The 22,719-nt window shown below is 42.7% G+C and overlaps 1 protein-coding gene across 1 annotated transcript in view; it reads left to right on the forward strand.

The window, feature by feature from the left end:
* TM9SF2 (transmembrane 9 superfamily member 2) overlaps positions 1-22,363 on the forward strand; it is a 262,110-nt gene extending 239,747 nt beyond the window's left edge. Inside the window, exon 17 of the mRNA XM_085622258.1 lies at positions 21,227-22,363. Coding sequence (XP_085478384.1) covers positions 21,227-21,294 — 68 coding nt within the window. The 3' untranslated portion in view covers positions 21,295-22,363. The remainder of the gene's footprint in view (positions 1-21,226) is intronic.
* The last annotated feature ends 356 nt before the right edge of the window (positions 22,364-22,719 follow it).

A 22,719-nucleotide genomic window follows, 5' to 3' on the forward strand; every position in this document is an offset into this window, starting at 1 on the left:
ACAGCAGTAGGCAGGTCTTTCATACAACCAAGTTCTTTAGTGACCATTACCACAAATGCATTCCACATGGGATGGGGAGAACCCATGAGGCACTTGGACATCATGAGTTTTGGAACCGAAGGGAAGCAGTCCAGCACATAAATGTGTATGTACTGCCCAAGATAGTCCCGAAATTTGAAAATGGGCCATCCATTGGTTATGTACACATAGTAGCAACACACTTGCCAGGTATTCACAACTTAGAGGTGGACAGGTTAAGCAGACAAGCAAGCGTCTCACACGAATGCTAAATAAAACAAGAAATATTGGAACAGGGTTGCCAGAAACAGCTCATCAAAAGTAGGTCTGTTTGCCATTACAGAAAACAAAACATTTCAAAACCTTGAATCTAGATACCCACAACACCTGTCCCAGAGAAATACCCTTTCAATAGATTGTTCAGGGACATTTATGTATACTATTCTCCGAGTACATCTGATACCACCTAATTGTAAACAAATGCTAGCAGCCACCCATGAAGATGATCATAATAGCACCATGATGGACAAGTCAGTCATGGTTCTCAGAACTGATGGAGATTTCTAATGGGGAAGTGATACGGTTATCAGTCTCACAAGACCTGCTATCAATGCAAAGAGGACTGGTCTGTCACCTAGAACCACCCAGCCTCAGCCTGGCTCCTGAAGATTAAGAATTTGGCCATGTGAGACTCCGACTGAGAACCTGCAGTAAACTATTATACTTAGCACAAGAAAATGCTGCGTGGAAGAGCTTTGTCCACTGGTGCAACAAGGAAGGCCTCCTGGGCAGTAAAACACATGACATTACTGTCATTAAATACCTAACATTGCATAACAACCTGATGAGCATCTCACCTACACATCATTCAAGTTACAGTTCTCAGCCATAGTGACATATCCATGGGTAGAAGTTTCTTCAACGCACCAGTAATTAAGAGATTCTTTAAAAGTGCAAGGAGGATAGCACTTCCCAAGTCAGCAACCTCCCCTATGTGGAATCTAAACTTGATGCTAACACAATTATCGAAGAATCCCTTTGATCCAATGCATAAAGTAGGCTACTTTTTTTAATACTGAAAACAATGTTTTTTCAATAGCAGTCACATCACTATGCAGTGTCAGCAAACTGCAGCGCTTATGATGCAGGAACCTTACTTGCTATTCCACAAGAACAAGTGGTCATGCAAATAAACCCACAGTTCCATCTCAAGGTTATCTCACATTTCCATGCTAACCAAACATTACAAACAGAATTCTTCCAGCAGCCAAAGATACGTGCAGAAAGAGCTCTCCACGTGCTAGAACTTCATAGGGCAGTTAAGTACTACCTTCAAAGAAATAAGCACATGAAGAAAGGAAACTAGTTCTTTATTTCCTTTGCTCAAGTGAGCTTGGGCTCACAGTGACCATGGGGACCATTGCATGATGGATAGTACAGACCAGCCAGAAATGCTTTTCGAAAGCAGGGGTACAACTAGAAGAGCAATCTAGAGCACACCATGAGGAAAAAGAAGGTAACCCTAGTCTTTATAGCAAACGTTTCCAGTAATTACATCTGTATGGCAACCACTTGGTCGTCCATATTCACATTCACATAACACTACTGTGAAGACATTGAAATCAGCCAACGTGGATTGGACAAAATGGGTAAAAGTACCTCTTTGCGAGCCTGATCCTATTTCAACCCAAGAAAATACAATGAAGGGTCTAAGGGGATTTTTAGACACAACGTATTAGATCCCCCCTATTCAATGATTCACAATACATTAGAGATAATCCGTGGTCTGTAAGTGCAACTGTTGATTTTGGAAACTTATAAGCACAAAAGGTACTAGTACTCAAAATGCAATCACAAAAGAAAATGTAAGAAAAGGGAACAAAGAACGATTGGAACCTAAACAGGATTATTGGTTTCCCATCATTTCACCAAAGTGACCAGTGTCATCATTTGGGTTCACCAAACAACTCCTATGATCTCCTCCTTTTTTAATCATTGGTGGAGTATTGAACGAGTTTTATCCTCTCATTAGATTCTTGACAGAGGACCTTAAGAATAGGTCAAAATTAAATACTAAAGACTTTCAAAATCATTTGCAGATGAAAGTAGTGCAGTGCAAACAAAAGTGTGAGTGAAATAGGATCAGCAAGAGAAGCTAGAGTCTATTCATGTCAGTTATCTCGATTGCTTTCCTATATAAAATAGTGCAAGAAAAAAGCAGTTCAATCCAGTCACTGCTAGTATTGGGTCGACATGTTACGGGCCACGAGATACCTCTCCCAGGCTTTCTTCAGGACCTCGCTGTAATACATTCTCCGCTACTGCAATAATTCATTTGAATATATAGAGATAAAAATACATACAGATGGGATATAGTTATCTTTTTCTGATCCCTAGTATTTACAAGATGTGTGGAACATCTAAAACAAATTGAGATTGCAAATTTAATAGAAGTCATATCTGTGTCTTAGAATGCAGTTATTCTTATTGTCTTTAGAGCGGTCTTTACAAACATAAAGTCCAATGCTCACCCGTTAAATACGAGGAATAGACCTCACCCGGCTCCAGCTCTTGTCAATGAGGCCCCGCTCTGTAATGCGTCCATAAAGGTACATATGAAAAGAATGAAACAAATGAATATATACACTGAATTCAATGCGTTTTATACTGGTGTCCTAATCACCTTTATCACTTGAAACTATTAAATATTAATCAAGTGTGTCCCTAATGGGTAGTGTATTGCAACAGTCACCACTAAAATGGCTAAAAATGGTGTAAGGCTCTCTGATAAACTTCAGTCATCTATATACATTTAGTGTCACAGAAATAGTAAACCCCATGTCTTGGAATATATGTTTTCTGCGATTTGTGGGAAGGTACGAAAATACGCCTTCGCGTTGTCTCTAAGTTAACAAAAAACATCCAATAATATCTCAGAATACGTTCAAGTATGGTCATATCTCTTATCGGAATGATGTTCGTTTCGTGGAGACTTAGTAGTTGATTGTGTCTACCAACACGGGACGGCACCCTGCTTTGTACATCTTGAGAAGCAATAGTGTCTTTAGGCAAAGAGTAATGTACTACCAATAATATCAGTGTAAGATCTTGGTGTCACCGCTTAGTCATCCGCTCTTCTTCGGAATGGTTACTGAGAAAAAAGACCGCAACACTGCGAGAGACTACACTTATAAAGAACCAAGAAAAACTAAGAAAAGGTGCTGGGTTTCAACCTTACCTGTCCGTCGTTGCCTCGCGTTTCAACATGGCTGGAATGGAGGTAACAAGGACGGTAACCCGCCATTGTTTTTAACTGTTGGAAACGCCCCCAGGTGGAGTGCATTGACGCTGGGTAGTCGCGGCAAAAAAATTCATAATAAACTACACAATTACATCACTCATGTCGGAAATTGTAGTTTTTTGTTTCATGGATCCACTCAACGGGTGTGTTTTGTGGCTTTCTCAAATGTCGATAGTTTAAAAAGTAAATTAAGATCAAAATGCTATCTCGATAAAAACAATCTTATAGGCTGCATTATCCTTCGCGTGGGCTTACTGATTGAATATGAAGTAGGCTAAAATAGCGTATGTTGCTATCTCGAATCTCAGCGATCTTAACGGCTGCGTTGTCATCTGCATAAGATTGTATTGCTTAATGCAAACAATGTTTCAATTTCTGTGACAGCATAGTGATCATGATAATCAATGTTTTAACTGGCCCTAATATAAGATTGAGAACTACTGGATGATGTTACTAGGCTTGGAATCGGTAGTCCTCATCGGGGAAACTACTAGAGATGTGAACCTTATCATCAGTAATAATGATAATTATCTCTATGATTCTGATACTAACAAAATAACATAGTTCATACAAAAAAAAAAAGTTGTCAAGAAAAAGACCCTATCCATTATTAATCGAGGATGCCAACTCGTACTTGCTAGGGGCTTATACCAGTCAGAGAGAAAAACGCTATATTAGCAGGTTTTCTTAAATATGTGTTAGCTCACATACACAGCCAAGGATAGAGTGCCAGAATGCAAATGGTTTAGTCATTATTTGATCAATATTATAGAAATAGTGCATTAAAAAGGACAGCACTAATTACTTGGTTAACCACTTCAGCTCTCAGATCTCAACAGAGGCTGCTCATTGTTCGTTTATTATCACATTGTTGCAATTGTCATTATCGTCTATGAAGAGAGACCCATGGTATTGCATCATTCAGTCCTTGGGTATCACTGGATAATTTGTATATCCACTTCTGTTCTCGTATGAAGAGAAAATTAGATATGTCACTGATATGGGCCGGAATGAAGGGTTTCTCCAATACAGTCCATAAAAAATCATCTGCACTGTGAGCTTGGTCTACAAAGTGTCTTGTTAACTTGGTCATTTTTTTTTACACCTGAATGTGCTTTTGTGTTCCAGCATTCGTAATTTCACTTTTCTAGTTGTCATACCAACGTATCGTGAATTGCAAGGGCATGTAATAAGATATATTAGATTATCACTATTACAATTGGTGAAATTCCTTTAAATCCAGGGTCGATTTGTCCCAATATTCTCAGATTTTGACTGTCGAGTTTGGGGACATATGGGCATGGACATATGGTGCGCATTTTGAACTGCTGCACAGACAAGATACCACTGCCTCTGTTTTCATTCAAAAGAGGCAGAAATCTGCGAGATAAACTTGTCCACACACAACCTTTTGGCAACAAACCTCGTATAGTAGGCACATTGTGGGACTTACCGTCAGTACAAGGCCACCATCCATGTGGCTCCTGTGCCATATGTCCCCAAACTCGACAGTCAAAATCTGTGAATACTGGGACAAATCGACCCTGGATTCAAAGGAATTTCACCAATTGTAATAGTGATAATCTAATATATCTTATTACATGCCCTTGCAATTCACGATACGTTGGTATGACAACTAGAAAAGTGAAATTACGAAGGCTGGAACACCAAAGCACATTCAGGTGTAAAAAAACAATGACCAAGTTAACAAGACACTTTGTAGACCAAGCTCACAGTGCAGATGATTTTTTATGGACTGTATTGGAGAAACCCTTCATTCCGGCCCATATCAGGGACATATCTAATGTTCTCTTCATACGAGAACAGAAGTGGATATACAAATTATCCAGTGATACCCAAGGACTGAATGATGCAATACCATGGGTCTCTCTTCAAAGACGATAATGACAATTGCAACAATGTGATAATAAACTAACAATGAGCAGCCTCTGTTGAGATCTGAGAGCTGAAGTGGTTAACCAAGTAATTAGTGCTGTCCTTTTTAATGCACTATTTCTATAATATTGATCAAATAATGACTAAACCATTTGCATTCTGGCACTCTATCCTTGGCTGTGTATGTGAGCTAACACATATTTAAGAAAACCTGCTAATATAGCGTTTTTCTCTCTGACTGGTATAAGCCCCTAGCAAGTACGAGTTGACATCCTCGATTAATAATGGATAGGGTCTTTTTCTTGACAACTTTTTTTTTTGTATGAACTATGTTATTTTGTTAGTATCAGAATCATAGAGATAATTATCATTATTACTGATGATAAGGTTCACATCTCTAGTAGTTTCCCCGATGAGGACTACCGATTCCAAGCCTAGTAACATCATTCAGTAGTTCTCAATCTTATATTCGGGCCAGTTAAAACATTGATTATCATGATCACTATGCTGTCACAGAAATTGAAACATTGTTTGCATTAAGCAATACAAATCTTATGCAGATGAAAACACAGCCGTCAAGATCGCTGAGATTCGAGATAGCAACATACGCTATTTTAGCCTACTTCATATTCAATCTTTTGTAAGCCCACGCGAAGGATAATGCAGCCGATAAGATCGTTTTTATCGAGATAGCATTTTGATTTTAATTTACTTATTAAACTTTATCGACATTTGAGAAAGCCACAAAACACACCCGTTGAGTGGATCCATGAAACAAAAAACTACAATTTCCGACATGAGTGATGTAGTTGTGTAGTTTATTATGAAGTTTTTTTCCCGCGACTACTCAGTGTCAATGCACTCCACCTGGGGGCGTTTCCAACAGTTAAAAACAATGGCGGGTTACCGTCCTTGTTGCCTCCATTCCAGCCATGTTGAAACGCGAGGCAACGGCGCACAGGTAAGGTTGAAACCCAGCACCTTTTCTTGGTTTTTCTTGGTTCTTTATAAGTATAGTCTCTCGCAGTGTTGCTGTCTTTTTTCTCAGTAACCATTCCGAAAAAGAGCGGATAACTAAGAGGTCACACCAAGATCTTACACTGCTATTATTGGTAGTACATTACTCTTTGCCTAAAGACACTATTGCTTCTCAAGATGTACAAAGCAGGGTGCCGTTCCGTGTTGGTAGACACAATCAACTACTAAGTCTCCACGATACGGACATCATTCCGATAAGAGATATGACCATACTTGAACGTATTCTGAGATATTATTGGATGTTTTTTGTTAACTTCGAGACAACGCGAACGCGTATTTTCATACCTTCCCACAAATTGCAGAAAACATATGTTCCAAGACATGGGGTTTACTATTTCTGTGACACTAAATGTATATAGATAACTGAAGTTTATCAGAGAGCCTTATGCCATTTTTAGCCATTTTAGTGGTGAATGTTGTAATACACTATCCATTAGGGACACACTTGATTAATATTTAATAGTTTCAAGTGATAAAGGTGATTAGGACACCAGTATAAAACGCATTGAATTCAGTTTATATATTCATTTGTTTCATTATTTTCATATGTACCTTTATGGACGCATTACAGAGCGTGGCCTCATTGACAAGAGCTGGAGCCGGGTGCGGTCTATTCCTCGTATTTAACGGGTGAGCATTGGACTTTATGTTTGTAAAGACCGCTCTAAAGACAATAAGAATAACTGCATTCTAAGACACAGATATGTCTTTATTAAATTTGCAATCTCATTTTGTTTTAGATGTTCCACACATCTTGTAAATACTGGGGATCAGAAAAATACAACTATATCCCATCTGTATGTATTTTTATCTCAATATATTAAAATGAATTATTGCAGTAGCGGAGAACGTATTACAGCAAAGTCCTGAAGAAAGCCTGGGAGAGGTATCCCGTGGGCTGTAACATGTCGACCCAATACTAGCAGTGACTGGATTGAACTGCTTTTTTCTTGCACTATTTTATATAGGAAAGCAATTGAGATAACTGACATGAATAGACTCTAGCTTCTCTTTCTGATCCTATTTTACTCACACTTTTGTTTGCACTGCACTACTTCCATCTACAAATGATTTTGAAAGTTTTTAGTATTTAATGTTGACCTATTCTTAAGGTCTCTCTTTTTCCTCTGTCAAGAATCTAATGAGCGGATACAACTCGTTCAATACTCCACCAATGATTAAAAAGGAGGAGATCATATGAGTTGTTTGGTGAACCCAAATGATGACACTGGTCACTTTGGTGAAATGATGGGAAACCAATAATCCTGTTTAGGTTCCCATCGTTCTTTGTTCTCTTTTCTTCCTTTTTCTTTTGTGATTGCATTTTGAGTATTAGTACCTTTTGTGCTTATAATTTTCCAAAATCAACAGTTGCACTTAATTCAACCCAGACACTGCTACAAAATCAGTGCACAATATGTTAATTTAGAAAGGATTCACCCTCAAACGAAATGGCTACTTACCCATAGGTGTAGTTTTGCAGCTTGAAGAATTTTCAGCATTTACATGCCCCCCCACCCGAAATGAGGTGCCTTATTTATTAGCTGCAGAATGTCTATTTTTCACAGACCACACAGAAAGCCCAAAGACACAGACAAAATCACCAAAGGGGAAAAGCAAACCTAAAAATAGCAGCCATGCACAGCGGCTGCCATCACTAGGGTATGGACTTGCCACCAAATGGTGGTTGAATAACACCCAAAAAGTAAAATAAAAATGAATGAAAGAGGAAAATTAAAGACTCACTCAACTTCTAGATGGCAGAATAATACACAGCATATGAATCCAGTGAATTCCTCTAGTTTCTGAAATACTCCTCCAGGTAAGTAACTATTTCTTTGATTGGAATTGAATACTTCATGAGGGGTCGAAGTGAGTTTGAAGTTAAATATTAATTTCCTCGTAGAAGATCATGTTACAAAGGTGTCGTCTCTTAAGACTGGGTGTTTTTGTACTCTGACATAGGCCAATCATGTCCTGGAAGGATGATCTCCCATTATGTATGTACTCTCTTTTAGTTGGGTAACATGTTTTCCAGAGCCCTGCCTGTACTTTTATTTGCATATCTAAAAGACCTTTCTTAATGTACAAGAGTCGTCACTTATGTAGCATGCTTCCCCTTTCTTGTTGTTTTCTAATTATAGTTTTCCAAGTATTCTCTCATCTGCTGTTGTATCTTTAATATGGCATACTCCTTGCCCTGTTTCTGACTTGTGAACTTTTCTGAGTTTATCACGACCTACCCAACTTAAATACACGTTTCTCCAAACTAATTATGCTGATCTGTGCCCTTTAAGTTGCAATTTCGTGGAGTCTCAGAGGGCAGGTGGGGCACAGTGAGCGCAGTTATCCTTACTCCAGTATTGGAACATTCATAGATTCCCATAGCTTGTATCATTCCCCGTTGTCGGAATGGGAGTCTCGGTAAACAAAATAACATAGCAGTAGGTACAAAAGAGAGAGAAAAAGGCCTAGACCTCATTCCCTTTTGTAGCATATCCCCTCTTTTTGCAAAAGAGACCAAAGTAAAGCAACAGCCAATCAGATTAGCCTCACCCCATAGAACCCTCCTGAGAGAACCTCAGAGCCTTAGATTTTCTACCGCACGTTGTGCTAAGGGAGTCTCCTTTGAGGTCTGCTCACTTCAACTCTATTTGACTACCTTTTCAGCATTTTTTTTTCAGAATTGTTTGGTATTTCATCTGGACATGTCTGACAAGGAGAATAAAGCCCTTTTCAAGGCTTGTTCCACCTGTGGCAAGAAGAGTCTGTATGTGGAGGACAGGCATAAGGACTGCATTTATTACCCGTACCCTGATCACAAGGCAGCGGACTGCAAGATCTGCCGCACCTTCTCTACAAAGACCCAACGGGACCGTGAGGGTCGCCTCCTCACTTGGCCCCAGAAGCTAAAGTTGAGGAAGGAAACTGTCAAGTGACAGTGAGGACTCATCACCTGGCACCTCATCTAGAAGGTCAGTGAAAAGGGGTAGGGCTTCCCCTTCACCATCCTCAGAACGTCCTGTTAAGGCCTCAAAAAAGACCCCCCGTGAGTCTGAGAGCCGCGGTCCTAGAAAATCTCTCCATGGTGCAAAGGAGAGGGAAGGACTATCTTCAGCTGCAGCAGTGGTGGAGTCTGCTAAAGCTTTTAAAAAGCCCTCTTCTCTAACATCTGAGAAGTCGGAGAAAGATTCCAGATCGTCGACAACGCTGCAGAACACTCCGTCGACGAAGACTTCAAAATCCCAGATGAAAAAAGTTGCACCGTCGATGGGCTCGTCGACGGTACCTTCAAGCCACATATTGACGTCCGAGTCGACGGGAGCGTCGACGACCGTTACGGCGACGAGGGTGTCAACGACGGTAGCGGCGACGACGGTGTTGTCAACGAGAGCAACTACGACGACGACGGCAGGGGTGTCGACGGTCTCGTCAACGGCAGTGTCGATGACGCCCATCTCTTCGTCAACGATTCAACCGTCGACGGTGGATCTCGACGATAGTTTCTCTTACAACCCCATCTCCGACTGTACCGTTGACGACATATTCGTCTACGAAGAAGATCACTATTTCCTTAAAGAGGATAACGCCAGGTATGACGTCTCCAAGGAGGGTTACCCCCTTGCCTCCCGCACTGTTGCTCGAGGAAGAAGAGGACTCTGACGGGGATGATCAGGATTCTTTTGGCTATGCTCATAGCCCCTCACAATTATTGGTAAAATGCCAAGACACGGATTCTGAGGGCGAATACATTCATGAGTGCTCATACCAGCAATCCTCTCGGCGTCAGGAAGGCGCAGGCCAGGAGATGGTTTCAGTCCCTTCTTCCCTCCTGGCAGATCTCCAGGGCATGTTGCAGGATAATAGGAAGAGGTTTTTTCAAGCTACTCATCCTCCTTCTTTGACTTTTTCTGTAGTACATGCTGTGCCTACACCATCAGCTTCTGCAGTGGTTTCTCCGGGAGAACCATTCCAGATGGTTTCACAGCCGCAGGTATCCAGCCCAGGTATACCTCCAGTGGTCCAAGATGTTCAAGATGATTCCTCGGACGGGGATCAGGATGATGTCAACAGGTCTAACCAGTGTGTAGAGTGGGATGATTATGTGATCCTGGATCCAGCTTCACCTACTCTGGATCCAGTGGATTCTCCCCTGGCAGACATTGGGGGATTTCACAAACTGATGGAAAGGGCCTCCAATAGATTCAAACTTCCTATGCCTTCAGTTCAAACGGAATGCTTCCTTTATGATTTTAAGGACCCCTACAGGAAAGTGGTCCGTTCCATTCCCATTGTCAGCCATGTCTGGGACGAGGGTTTGAAGGCAATGAAAACCCCGGCTACTGTCATGCCACTTTTGCCACGCCTGGAGTACAAGGCTCCTGAGGATAGTCCAGCGTCCTTGATAGGTCAACCAAAGCCGGATTCGGTAATATCGCAGGCGGCGCAAAGAAAGTCACGCAAACTTTCTGCACCCCTGACAACTCCTTCCGATAAAGAAGGCAGGCGCCTTGAAAATGCGGGGCACAGGTTTTCCTCTATGGCAAGTCTTTTGGTACGGGCAGCGAATGCGTTGACGATCCTTGGTAGATACGATCGCCAAATGTGGTGCGACCTCTCACCATATTTGGACCAGCTCCCACAGGAGTCCAAGGTGGAGGCCAAGAAGATTCTACAGGAGGGAGAGGCTACATCAGCGGAAGTGATCGACTGTGCCATGGATATTGCCATGACAGCTTTCCGTTCACTGGAAGGCGCAGCTGTTCTTCGTCGCCAAGGCTGGCTCCGGGCGATATGGTTCCGGCCGGAGGTCCAGAACAAAATTCTAGACCTTCCGTTTGATGGTGAGGCATTATTTGGCAAACATATCGACGATGCCCTCCAGGACATTAAAAAGGATACGGAGACGGCAAGATCTCTAGGAACTCTTCAGTATAGGAAGGTTCCTTTCCGTGGGGCCAGGGGGAAGAGTACCACATCCTACAGAGCTTCGTACCAACAACAACGGTACTCTTCTTATGGTTCAAAGTCTCAGTCTTATCGACCAACATACCAACAAAGACAAGGCCAGACCTCTTCTTTCGCTAGGTCCAACACTAGAGGAAAACAAAATCACCAGGGTGACACCTCCAAGAGGCAATAGCGGCATTCTGGCTCTACCTGTTGTACCCACCTCCCCGTCAATATCTGTGGGAGGCAGGGTGTCTCAATACCTCCTCAACTGGAAACGGATAACATCAGACCGTTGGGTGCTCAACATCATTCAAAATGGCCATATGCTGGAGTTTATTCATATGCCACCTTCCAAGCCCCCTGTCGCTATGCCTTCAAAACATCTGTCTCTCTTACGGCTCGAAGTTCATCAGATGCTCCTCAAGGGAGCAGTGGAGCCGGTTCCCCTGTCTCAGAAAGGGGAAGGTTTCTACTTCAGGTTTTTCCTGGTCAAGAAGACGCTGGAGAAATGGCGCCCCATTATAGATCTCAGGGAGCTAAACACCTATCTCATCAGTCAATCCTTTCGGATGGTCTCTCTCCAGGATATCTTGCGTCTCCTCAACCTGGGAGATTTCATGGCCACTCTCGATTTCGAAGATGCGTATTTTCACATACCCATTCATCCAGCCCACAGGAGGTTTCTACGATTCACAGTAGCCAAGAGCCACTTCCAATTCAAAGTTTTACCCTTTGGACTTCGCTCTGCCCCGAGGATCTTTACCAAGGTGCTGGCACCGGTGGCAGCTTTCCTAAGGAAACAGCATTTTCAAATCTTCCCCTACCTGGACGACTGGTTGCTGAAGGCTCCGTCCAGGCGGACAGCGGAGGAGACAGTCAAGGCATGTACGACTCTGTTCAGCAATCTGGGTCTGACACTCAACAGGGAGTAGTCTCTGTCCCTCCAAGAAAGCACGATTCCTAGGGGCTATCCTGGACACGTCTCTCAACAAGGCTTCTCCATCCTTCGAAAGGCAAGAAAAATTGAGGTCCTTGGCTCATCTGTTGAGAAAAAGAAAGTGTCTTTCAGTACGCAGTTACAAATCCCTTCTAGGAGTGATCTCTTCATGCATCCCTCTGATACCCCACTGCAGGTTGCGGCTGCAATCTCTTCAGGAGCAACTAGACATACAATGGCAGCAAGTACACGGCTCCTTCGACGACAAGGTGGTGATTACTGCGGCAATGAAAAAAGCAGCCTTGTGGTGGACAAAGGAAGAGAATTTTTCCCAAGATCTATCCTTCGTAAGCAATCCGGCTCCTCAAGTTGTAACAGATGCCTCGCTGGAAGGCTGGGGTGCGGTGCTTCAAGACTTACATGTAAGCGGGCATTGGTTGCCCCGGTACCGCCTTCTTCACATCAACCTCCTGGAGCTCAGAGTGATTCGTCTGGCACTGCAAACATTTCTTCCATGATTGCAGGGTTCAACGGTTCTCGTCCGCACGGACAATACCACTGCCATGCGCTACATAAACAAGGAAGGGGGTACCAGATCTCTTCCGTTGTCGCAGGAGGCCCAGAAAATTTGGGAGTGGGCGATCCTACACGGAATATCGCTCAAGGCAGAACACCTACCAGGACTGCTAAAAGACTTTCGTCAGTCAGCCACGAATGGGAACTAAACCCGATGGTCTTGGAGGAGATTTTCCACCTGTGGGGCAAACCCTCAATAGATCTCTTTGCTACCCCGGTGAACAGAAAATGCCAGTTTTACGCAAGCAAACTACACCGTCGCGGATCGCTGGGGATGCGCTTTCAATAGCTTGGTCAGGATCATTTGTATACGCCTTTCCCCCCATTCCGTTAATTCTGAGAATACTCAGGAAGATCAAAACGGAGCCGTGCAAGATGATCTTAATAGCTCCAGCTTGGCTGAGGCAGTTTTGGTTCACGGAGCTTCACCTCCTTTCTCTGGCCCCTCCACGTCCTCTACGGGCGATCCCGGATCTTCTCACGATGTCCCAGGGCCAGATCTGGCATCCGGATCCTCGTTCCTAACACCTGTCAGCATGGCTCCTGAGCAGCGAGAATTCCTAGATTTTCATCTCTCGGAAGAGATAAGAGATGTTCTCTCTCAGGCTAGAGCTCCTTCCACTAACAAGACTTACCGTTTGAAATGGAAACGATTTTACATCTGGTGCCAACAGAAAGGTGTGGACCCTTTCTCGTCTTAACCTCACCAGGTTCTTCCTTATTTCCTGTCCTTGGCTAAGGCAGGTCTGGCTCATTCATCCATAAATGTTCACTTGGCTGCAGTTTCTCACTACAGACGCACTGCATCTGGACCTTCTCTCTGGTCATCCAGAATTGTCAAACAATTTCTCAAAGTCCTATTTCGAGTCTTTCCTCCAGTGAGGCCTCCGCCCCCCACATGGCATTTGCACTTGGTTCTCACCCAGCTGATGAAGCATCCCTTTGAAACGGTTCATCGAGCAGATTTGAAATTCCTCTCATCGAAATTGGCGCTCCTTCTTGCTCTCACTTCAGCAAGACGTATTGGAGAATTACAAGCTCTCACAATTCAGGAACCTTTCCTCCAATTCAAAAGAAATACAGTGATTCTAAGGACTAATCCAAAGTTCATACCAAAGGTGCCTTTGGACTTTCATTTAAATGAGCCGGTGATTCTCAAGGCTTTCTTTCCTCCGCCTTCTACGCCAGCAGAAAGGGCACTTCATTCACGGGACGTGCAGCGGTGCTTGAAATTTTATCTGGACCGTACTAAAGAATTTCGGAAGTCTTCTCAATTGTTCATTGCATTCAGTGCTCCCCGCAAAGGCTTACCCCTGTCCAAGCAGGGTATTGCTCGATGGATCTCCAGTGCTATACAGTTCTGTCATTCTGCAGCGGACAAGCCTCTAGAGGGCAGGTCCATGGCTTCCTCTGCGGCTCTCTTTGCGGGAGTCCAGATTAAAGACATCTGCAGGGCTGCAACTTGGAGCAGCACGCACACCTTCACAAGACATTACTGCCTGGAGACCTTGGCACAAGAAGACACGGCTGTAGGCCAGGCAGTCCTGAGGAACCTCTTCCATTGAGTGGAGCTTTCCTTTTTTCCCTCCTTCCTTTCTTATTGTTATTTGCACATTTTGCTATGTGTTCTTTGTGATTGCACTGGTGATTGATGTTTTACTTTTGGGAAGAAAAAAGGGAATAGAGGAAGAGATGTCAATAAGGGAGCAAAATGTGCTTCTGACTGTTAGCTACTCTGATACAAGCTATGGGATTCTATGAAAGTTCCAATACTGGAGTAAGAAAACAAGTTACTTACCTGTAACTTTGGTTCTCCAGTATTGGTAACTTTCATAGCTTCCCATGCGCCCACCCTCCTCCCCTGGGAAAGCTCAGCCCTCAGCAGGTTTTGGTTATACTGTTAGACAACGGCTCAGAAAATCTGAGGCTCTGAGGTTCTCTCAGGAGGGTTCTATGGGGTGAGGCTAATCTGATGGGCTGTTGCTTTACTTTGGTCTCTTTTGCAAAAAGAGGTGGATATGCTACAAAAGGGAATCTCTTTTGTACCTACTGCTATGTTATTTTGTTTACCGAAACTCCCATTCCGACGACAGGGAATGATGCAAGCCATGGGAATCTATGGAGGTTAACAATACTGGAGAACCAAAGTTACAGGTAAGTAACTTGTTTTCATCCATTAGCTTGTGGTATGTCCCAGTCCGGTAGCCACACCACTCATGATGACTGTTTCTCTTATTATTGAACTATCTATGACCTCTTCAGATAGACCGACCAGAATCAGTGTACTATTACTTTTGGACCGTTTATCTTCAGCTGTTTCCATGGTCCTGCCATTCTCCAACGTCAAATGTAGGAACTTCCAGAGGATTACTGGTGGCCATCTCTATGTTCTTAGTCGCCTGAGCAGGGATATTTCTTACAGTTGCATATTGTTTCATGGTTTTAATAACTCATTGCTCCAGTGTGAGATTTTAGTGTGGGTTTAGTATTTATGATGGGCACCTTTTAAAATGTTATTTATATTTTATAATAACATCAAGAATATAAACATAACCTCGGAGTACTCTACGTGTTTCTGCCCATGATTCAGCCATAAATATAGTACAATCATACCAGTTAACATTGTTGCACCACTAGAGTGAAGACCACATCCCCTGGGGCGTACATATGCACAAGTTCATATGTTTAGTTAAACGTCAATAAATGATCCAGTACAGCTCTATAAAGCAGATGCTGTTTCTTCTTGTCTCATGAAGGATGTGCAAGGTTCCCAGAAGTCCTTTGGGCATGTCTTAGAATGTAGCATGTTACTGTACTCTCTCCTCCACTGCTATACTATAGTATGCCAAGTCCTTAATCCAAGTAGTATGTGTGGGTACTATAGAGATCATCCATAATATCTCCACCCCCTCTTAAGAGCCCAGAGTAATGCCATGGAGACAAGTGTCCCTACCAATTAGGATAGTGTTCCTATACAGATAGAGTCCCAATACAGATAGTTTACTATTACCCGGGCTTTTGGGTCTGTGTTTAACAAGTCTGTGAGACTTGGGAAATACTGTCCAAGGCCCATACTCTAAGTTCTTACGTGAATACCATTCCAATGCATCAAATGCATTTTCAGCATCAAGTAAAACGACTGCTGCTTGTGGGTCTGGAACTACGGCCATCAGTGTGCACACGTTGAGAGTAGTTGAATGCTGTGCTATAATCCCGGCATGTTCCAGGAGCACTAGTCTCTACATCAGACTGTAGTCTCTGGGCCTGAATCTTATTTCATTGTGTATGTTTAGTAACTGTGGTCTGTATGAGGTGCTTTGGTATTGGTCACGGCCTGGCTTTGTGATTACATCTGTAATAGCCTCTAATATCAGTAGGGGGAGCCTTCCTATATCAATAGCTGTGTTGATCAGCGAAGTCATGACTGAGCCATTATTGCTGGATATACCCGCTCTCATTGCTGGATATGCTCCTTTTCTAGGTTTTTGAGCTCTTTAAGAGACCTAACGTCTTACACAGCAACTTGGTTTGTCTTCCTCCTTAGAGATGCAAATACCCTGATATATAACTTAAACACTGCCCACAGTGTCTCCCCATTAGCCACTGTTCCATCATTAAGCTCAAAATGTTGTATGATCCTGTACCAAACGTATGAGTGAATCAGCTGGTTCAATAGCTCAGGTCCTCTGAACTTTTAGTATCTAATCCTCTGTGGGAGGGGGGGGGGGGTTGTCTAGCAGGAGTACCACTAGAGAAAGTTCTGGGCAATATGGTTACCTCTCTGACCTTCCCCATCAAGGTCTGTGAAGCGAGCCGTATTACAATACATAATATGCATATTCTGTCTCCCAAGGGTGTGTAATTCTCCATGCGTCAACTAAGTTATAGGGTTGCCCAATATGGGACGGCGTGATACTTGCTTGTGACAGCAGTCTGTGGAAGATAAGCTCCTATCTTGCTGAGAATTCAGCACAAAGTAAAAGTCACTATCCTACCACAAGCATCTCTGTGAATTTGTGACAGTTAATCATCATTTCTTTTAAAAAAACAAACTCTGGAGAATCAACACTATATCATCCCTTTATGTACTCTGGCACCTTGAAGGCTGGTAACCAAACAGTCTAATCCCCACAATTATGATTGACACTCTTAATGTGCTCTATTCTGATTGGTGTACTAGCACTCAAAATAGTGAGAACACCTCACTGTGCATTAATATTAAGCCTCCTTATATATGTTGTCGGCCCAGTAAGGCAGTGTTAAGACTCTTGCCTGCCTAATGTGGTTTCAGGCTCACTTGTCTGAGGTTTCCTTACCTGTTTTCTTCCTTCTGCCTCATTCTTCCAAAATGGAAGGGTGTTTACATAGACTGATTCCAGGAGGACTCTTTGGTTCTATGGCCATCCTTCCATAGACTTGATAGGCAAATGTTTGTTGGTGTCAATGGTACCAATTAAAGAAATGCATTGATGAAACATATAACCTCTGTTTCACCTGCCTCAAGTTTCCTTGGAATAGCTATTGCGAACAAAAGTGTCCAGATAGTATTCGAGTCCACTCTAAAAGGATAAGGGCTTTCACGTGTGCTAGTTATTTATTTGTTTGAAGTTTTTAGTCCACTAACAGTCTAACATATTGGTTTAATCCGACTTTTGTTGCAGTGTAATAGGGGAATGTATGTGATGTGATGAATAAGAACTCCGTTTTATTGCAATTAAATTTAAAATGATGAGCATTCATCCAAGACTGTATTTAACCTAGAGATGATGTCCTAGAAGAGATTTCATCCAGAGAGGATATCTTTAAGTATCAGTGGTGGCTGGTGGATTTTCAAAGTGGTGGGCGAAAATCTTTGCACCAGAGTTACTTGCACACACTGCGCCCCACCCCCCGAAGTTAGCACCCCGTGCACTGGCACCGGTTGCAATCACGCTTCACTAGAGCAGGCCCTGCTTGCCTCACAGGTTCATTTCAGGACCTTCTGATATTCTTCTGGCGTAAGTCGACATCTCTCTAGAGTATTATTTAATCAAGCATCAACAAGGCAGGCTGTCCAAGGCAGGTGTAGGCAGAAGCAAAACAGTGGGCACAGCTGGGGAAACAACACAGTGACACAATTTGCTTCTGCCCGGACATTAGCTGGAAAGCCAGGACGCGCTTTAGGCTCATTGGTGTTTGGTGGCCCGCCTCCTTCCTCGCTCATTGCAGCGCCTCCAGGTGCTGTGGATTCTGGTTATGGTAGTTCCTCTCCACTGGACTAGCAGCGCCCACAAGACCTCAACAAAGTCCCAAAATTAAGAAAGTCCTTACATAGACATGCATGCCATTTAGGCACAGATAGCGGTACTTTGTAACATTGATTGTGAACCAGCTGTGATCTACAGGTTTCTGCAGACTTTGCAATCAATTATCAGAGACTCGGGTTTTCGAGTTCACTCTACCAAAGTGGACAGTGTTTAACTAATTAATTTTACAGAATGGAATAAAGTCTGCTTAAGAGGTTTAACGTAGCAACGAGAGTTTGCAACATTTCTCCAATTGGCATAAACAAGGTTACTAATCACAGAACCCAAATCAATTAAATGTCATATTCTATAAAATGAATAGAAGATAACACAGCTAATACAATAATACCGATTTGCATATGTGCTATAGCTTGCATGTAAGCAGTTTGATTGGAACACCACGGTTTGTGACTAAAGCACCCACTCGCCCTGCCTTTTCACTGCGCGGCTCTGAAGGTGAACCCCCTCAAGTCACTGGGTTTGTATCTGGAGCCACACTGTGGCCCCCGGCTGTTTCAGTGAAGGTTTAAACAAAGTGGGCTTGTGAATGGGCCAAGCAATCTGTTTATTAGTGTGTAGTAGGTATTTAAGCTACTAGTTTACGGGGTTGTTTGTTAATGTCCTTTAGTAAAGGTTTGAACATAGCGTTCTTTTGATGTACAATAAAGCAACGTTTTACGCTGGTTTGTCTAGCACACAATTAAACCAAACAAGTAAACAGAAGGAATACAAGTATTGTAGGTTTAAGGTCATTTTACTTAAGGTGTCCAGTTATCCATCTGTCTGTGTTACATTTGGAAGGGTGTTTTAATTTATAATTAAGAAAAATTGGACCAGAAAACATGTTACAGGCAACGAATACACAAGGGCCCGTCCTCAGACAATGGAGCCCTCCACGACCGGCCTCAGGGTTTGAGAAATGTAATTTCTGGAAAGCCCCCGGGATTGGCCTCACACGATTGAAGCCACCAGTGCCAGGCAGCATCACCCCCCACCATGACCGCTCCTATGAGTGGCTCAGACCCTGGCAGCTTAGACGTCCGACCTCAAAGGCCAGAAGGGGTCACAGCCTCTAAAAGCACCCAGAACTGGCTTTGGGGCACGAGAGCACACGCTAACATAGGAAACATTCAATGACTGGAAGCCACGTAGTCTCTTCGGCGGAAGATACAGGGACATGAATCCAGTCGCGGCTGGGCATGTCGGGTGGGCGGGGGGCCAATGGGGTCATAGCGGGGGAGGAGGCAGGAGGGGTTTAACAAAAATTTTTTTTTAACTTGCCGTTCCGCGCTACCTCAGCTTTTGGATGGGTCCCGACTCCCGCCATCCTGTGTTTTCTGGTTCCTGCAGCTCTCATCGCAGGAAAGGCAGCCACCCTTCTTCCCCTCCGCCAATCACAACGCTGCAATGGCAGCGTTGTGATTGGTGAGGCGCAGCGGAGAGCGCCCCAGCCGGGACATTTTCTCTATGTAGGCTGCTGCATGCAGCAGCCTACATAGAGAGAAAGGGAGAGTGGGCGGTCCTGCTTGAGGGCGGGGGGAGTGGCGGCTCCCCCATTGGGACGTGGGGGCGTTACCCCACTGCTTTCTCTGCCGACCAAACAGCAGTCACTACCCACAACAGGCAAGCCACTCTCCCCCCCCCCCCCCCCCCCCCCCGCCGCCGCCGCCGCCGCCCTCGAGCAGGACCGCCCACCCAGGCACTTCTGCCTTTTCGCACTGGGGTAGCCGCCATTGTTAAGTATAGCGTGATATCTTCAGAATATTGATGGTAAAATTTGCCAGATTTTTTCATTTTACCCAAGGGTTCCAGGTAGCGATTGAAGGGGGTAGAGGTTGGAACAGAGCTTTGTGGGATCCTCGAGAAACGGGCACAGGGTGGGACAGTGAGGAGTGCTCATTTGCAATGGATTGGCTAAATCAGATTAGAGCAATTCTAGAACTTTCCTTTCAATAACCATGCGTTTTTTGTAGAGTGCAAATGAGGATATTGTGCTTTGTGTCATGCACCGCAGGGAAATTTACTTTGATCTGCAGGGAAGAATACCCCATTGTAGCGAATACAGATAGCATTGGTAATTTGCAGTATAGCGGTCTCTGTGCTGCAGCCAGCTCTGAAGCCAAACTGGAAGTCATTGAGAAGATTACTTTTGTTAATGAGTTGGTTGAGCTGACTGTTGATACAGCTTACCAAGATGTACTAATTTTCAAGGGTTGCCTCCGTTTGACATCTGTCACTTTATGATCGGTGTTGAGCTTAAATATCTTTACGGGAGGAGTGAGGATTGTTTTTTTTCTCATCATGTTGTTTTGAAATGTTTAGACTGAACATTTTGTCTGACCTTCCTGTATTATATTCCTCAGATCATCCTCTTTTCATCAACTTTAAATGGGGAGTTTCTCTTGAAGAGGAATCAGTAAGAGGTATCCTTAGGATGAAAAAGTTACTTGGTATTAGTAACACTTTTTCTGGTGGATACTCGGTTTGCCCAGATTCCTCATCAGACTACCTCTGACCGCTTACTAAGGAGATCATATGCTGTTTTGTATTCTGTTTTTATGGTTTTGTTCGTTATCCTTGGCTTCTAAGCAGGTGAAACTGAGCCATACCGACTTCACTTTTGTGGACGGTCAATGTTTGTAAAAGAATGAGTGTTGCTGCCCAAAATTCTGCTCAGAAGCCGCAGCCGGTGCTATTAAATCTCATTACCCCAATTACCAAGGCTGCGCAGTCTTCAACCTCATGCCTCTCTAACCCCTTCAAGAGACTCCCTGCCCCTTTATCTCACTCGTGCCAGTTCATTCTTTCTCCCTTTGAGACTATTTTGTTCATCTTTCTTCCTCCCTCTTTACCCTTTGTGTGTTTTCTCTCTTTCTTTCGTCGGATGAAGAAAAATAAGTGCCATTCCCCAAAATTGAGTGCCGGTTGCCACCACCGGCTCAAATTAAGCACTGTGGACAGTGTCTTTACTGAGCCTGCAAATAACTTGGAGAGGGGTGATGGTGTGCCCTCTGCCTAGACCTGATTGCATGTAAATTTTCCAGATACTCTGATAGTTTTAGATGAGGAATCTGGAGGAAGCCCAGGTTTCTGCTATAAATATAACCAACATAGATACATTTACTGATGGGAAAACAAATTCCTAATGTTTTAATTTAGAATAGATATATTTGTGTGTATGCATTTTTGCAGCTTGACTAATGCGTTTAATATCTTTTACAGGAACGATTGGCTTCTTTGCATGTTTTTGGTTTGTGACCAAAATTTACAGCGTAGTGAAAGTGGACTGACCAGCACCAGAGGAAAATTTTGTTTGCTGAAAAACATTAACAACGAAGAGCTTCAACTTTTCACGAAAATATTATGTTTAAATAACGTGATACAAAACACAGTATACCCCCGTGAAGCAACATTAGTCTACAACTAAATAATTTCTTTCCAGTTTTGTTTTATTTAGTGCTGATGTGTTTCATCATACTGCTGAATGAAGAGCACATATTATACACACTTGTAAATATAGTAACACTAGCGCAGAATTGCTCAGTGGTACAGAGGGGTATGCATTACAGCATTTGCAATGCAATTGAAAATTGCAGTTGTAAATAGGTTTTTTTCTAGACCGTAGACCTGATATTTTTCTTTGAAGGGAATATGATAAATCGGGTGTGGAGAATAACTTAAACTGTATTTTTTTTTTTAAATCTGGGTTTTGTTCCTTTTTTTCATTTTTATCTGATTTAGTCAGTCTATAAATATTCTTGGTACCTGTCTTAACTCCTCCTTAGTTCCAGTGAGTTTGGCCTTTTAAAACTGTGCCTCTGAGTCGTTTTTGGGTTTGTACATTTATACCTTATTAAATATTGTACAGATGTCTAATGTATGTTCAGGATGTTCTGTAAATACCAGAATGGACTTAAAAAAATGAATTAAAATAATTCTAGTTTCGGATGTTCAATTTGTTATTGTCGACCAATATTGTTCTGTTCTAATCTGCCACGTATTAAGTCAGATTTTTTTCTACATGGTTGCAATAATGTTTTTGCCATTCAAATAAAAGTTGAATTGTTGACATAATTCCGAAAGATGAGGCAAAAGCTAGAAATATGTACATATTATTTCTCACTGCATTGGACATTTTTGACCTCTGCCGCCACGATCTCTTATGTTTAACAACTTCGAAAATAGCTGGCAAGTAAAAAATTATGTTATTTTGTTCTGAGCTTTTCCTTCCCAGTTTTTCATGGATTCTTAACTTGTTATTTGTAAATGTTAAGTACAAAAATTGAACATCTCACTTTACAGTCATTTTAATTAAACATTGATCTGCATTAAATTAATAAAAATATGTATGATTTTAAATCTAGCAAGTGTATTTACATACTGTTTACTACATTTACTGTAGAAGTTTAAATGGTCCTCAGGGAAGTCGGTTTCTGAACATTTGATGTTTTCAGAAATCAATAATATGCTGGATAGTGTACAGACAAGTCAGAAAGTAAAATCAATTTAAGAATTTTGGTCGGACTAGTTATGGTCATAGCTTTCTAGAACCTTTCTCGCTGTGTTCTGATTGAGATTACTACTATATGAGTAAATACTTCCACTGAAAATTTCCTGAAAGGACAAAGCAAACAAGTTCTCTCCTGTGGGATCCACATCAACATTTATAATCTTTAGAACAGTGAAACTAGCTCTCACTAACCCCTAAAATACGC

This window comes from Triturus cristatus, chromosome 8 (genome assembly GCF_964204655.1).
Source record: "Triturus cristatus chromosome 8, aTriCri1.1, whole genome shotgun sequence".
Classification (NCBI taxonomy): domain Eukaryota; kingdom Metazoa; phylum Chordata; class Amphibia; order Caudata; family Salamandridae; genus Triturus; species Triturus cristatus.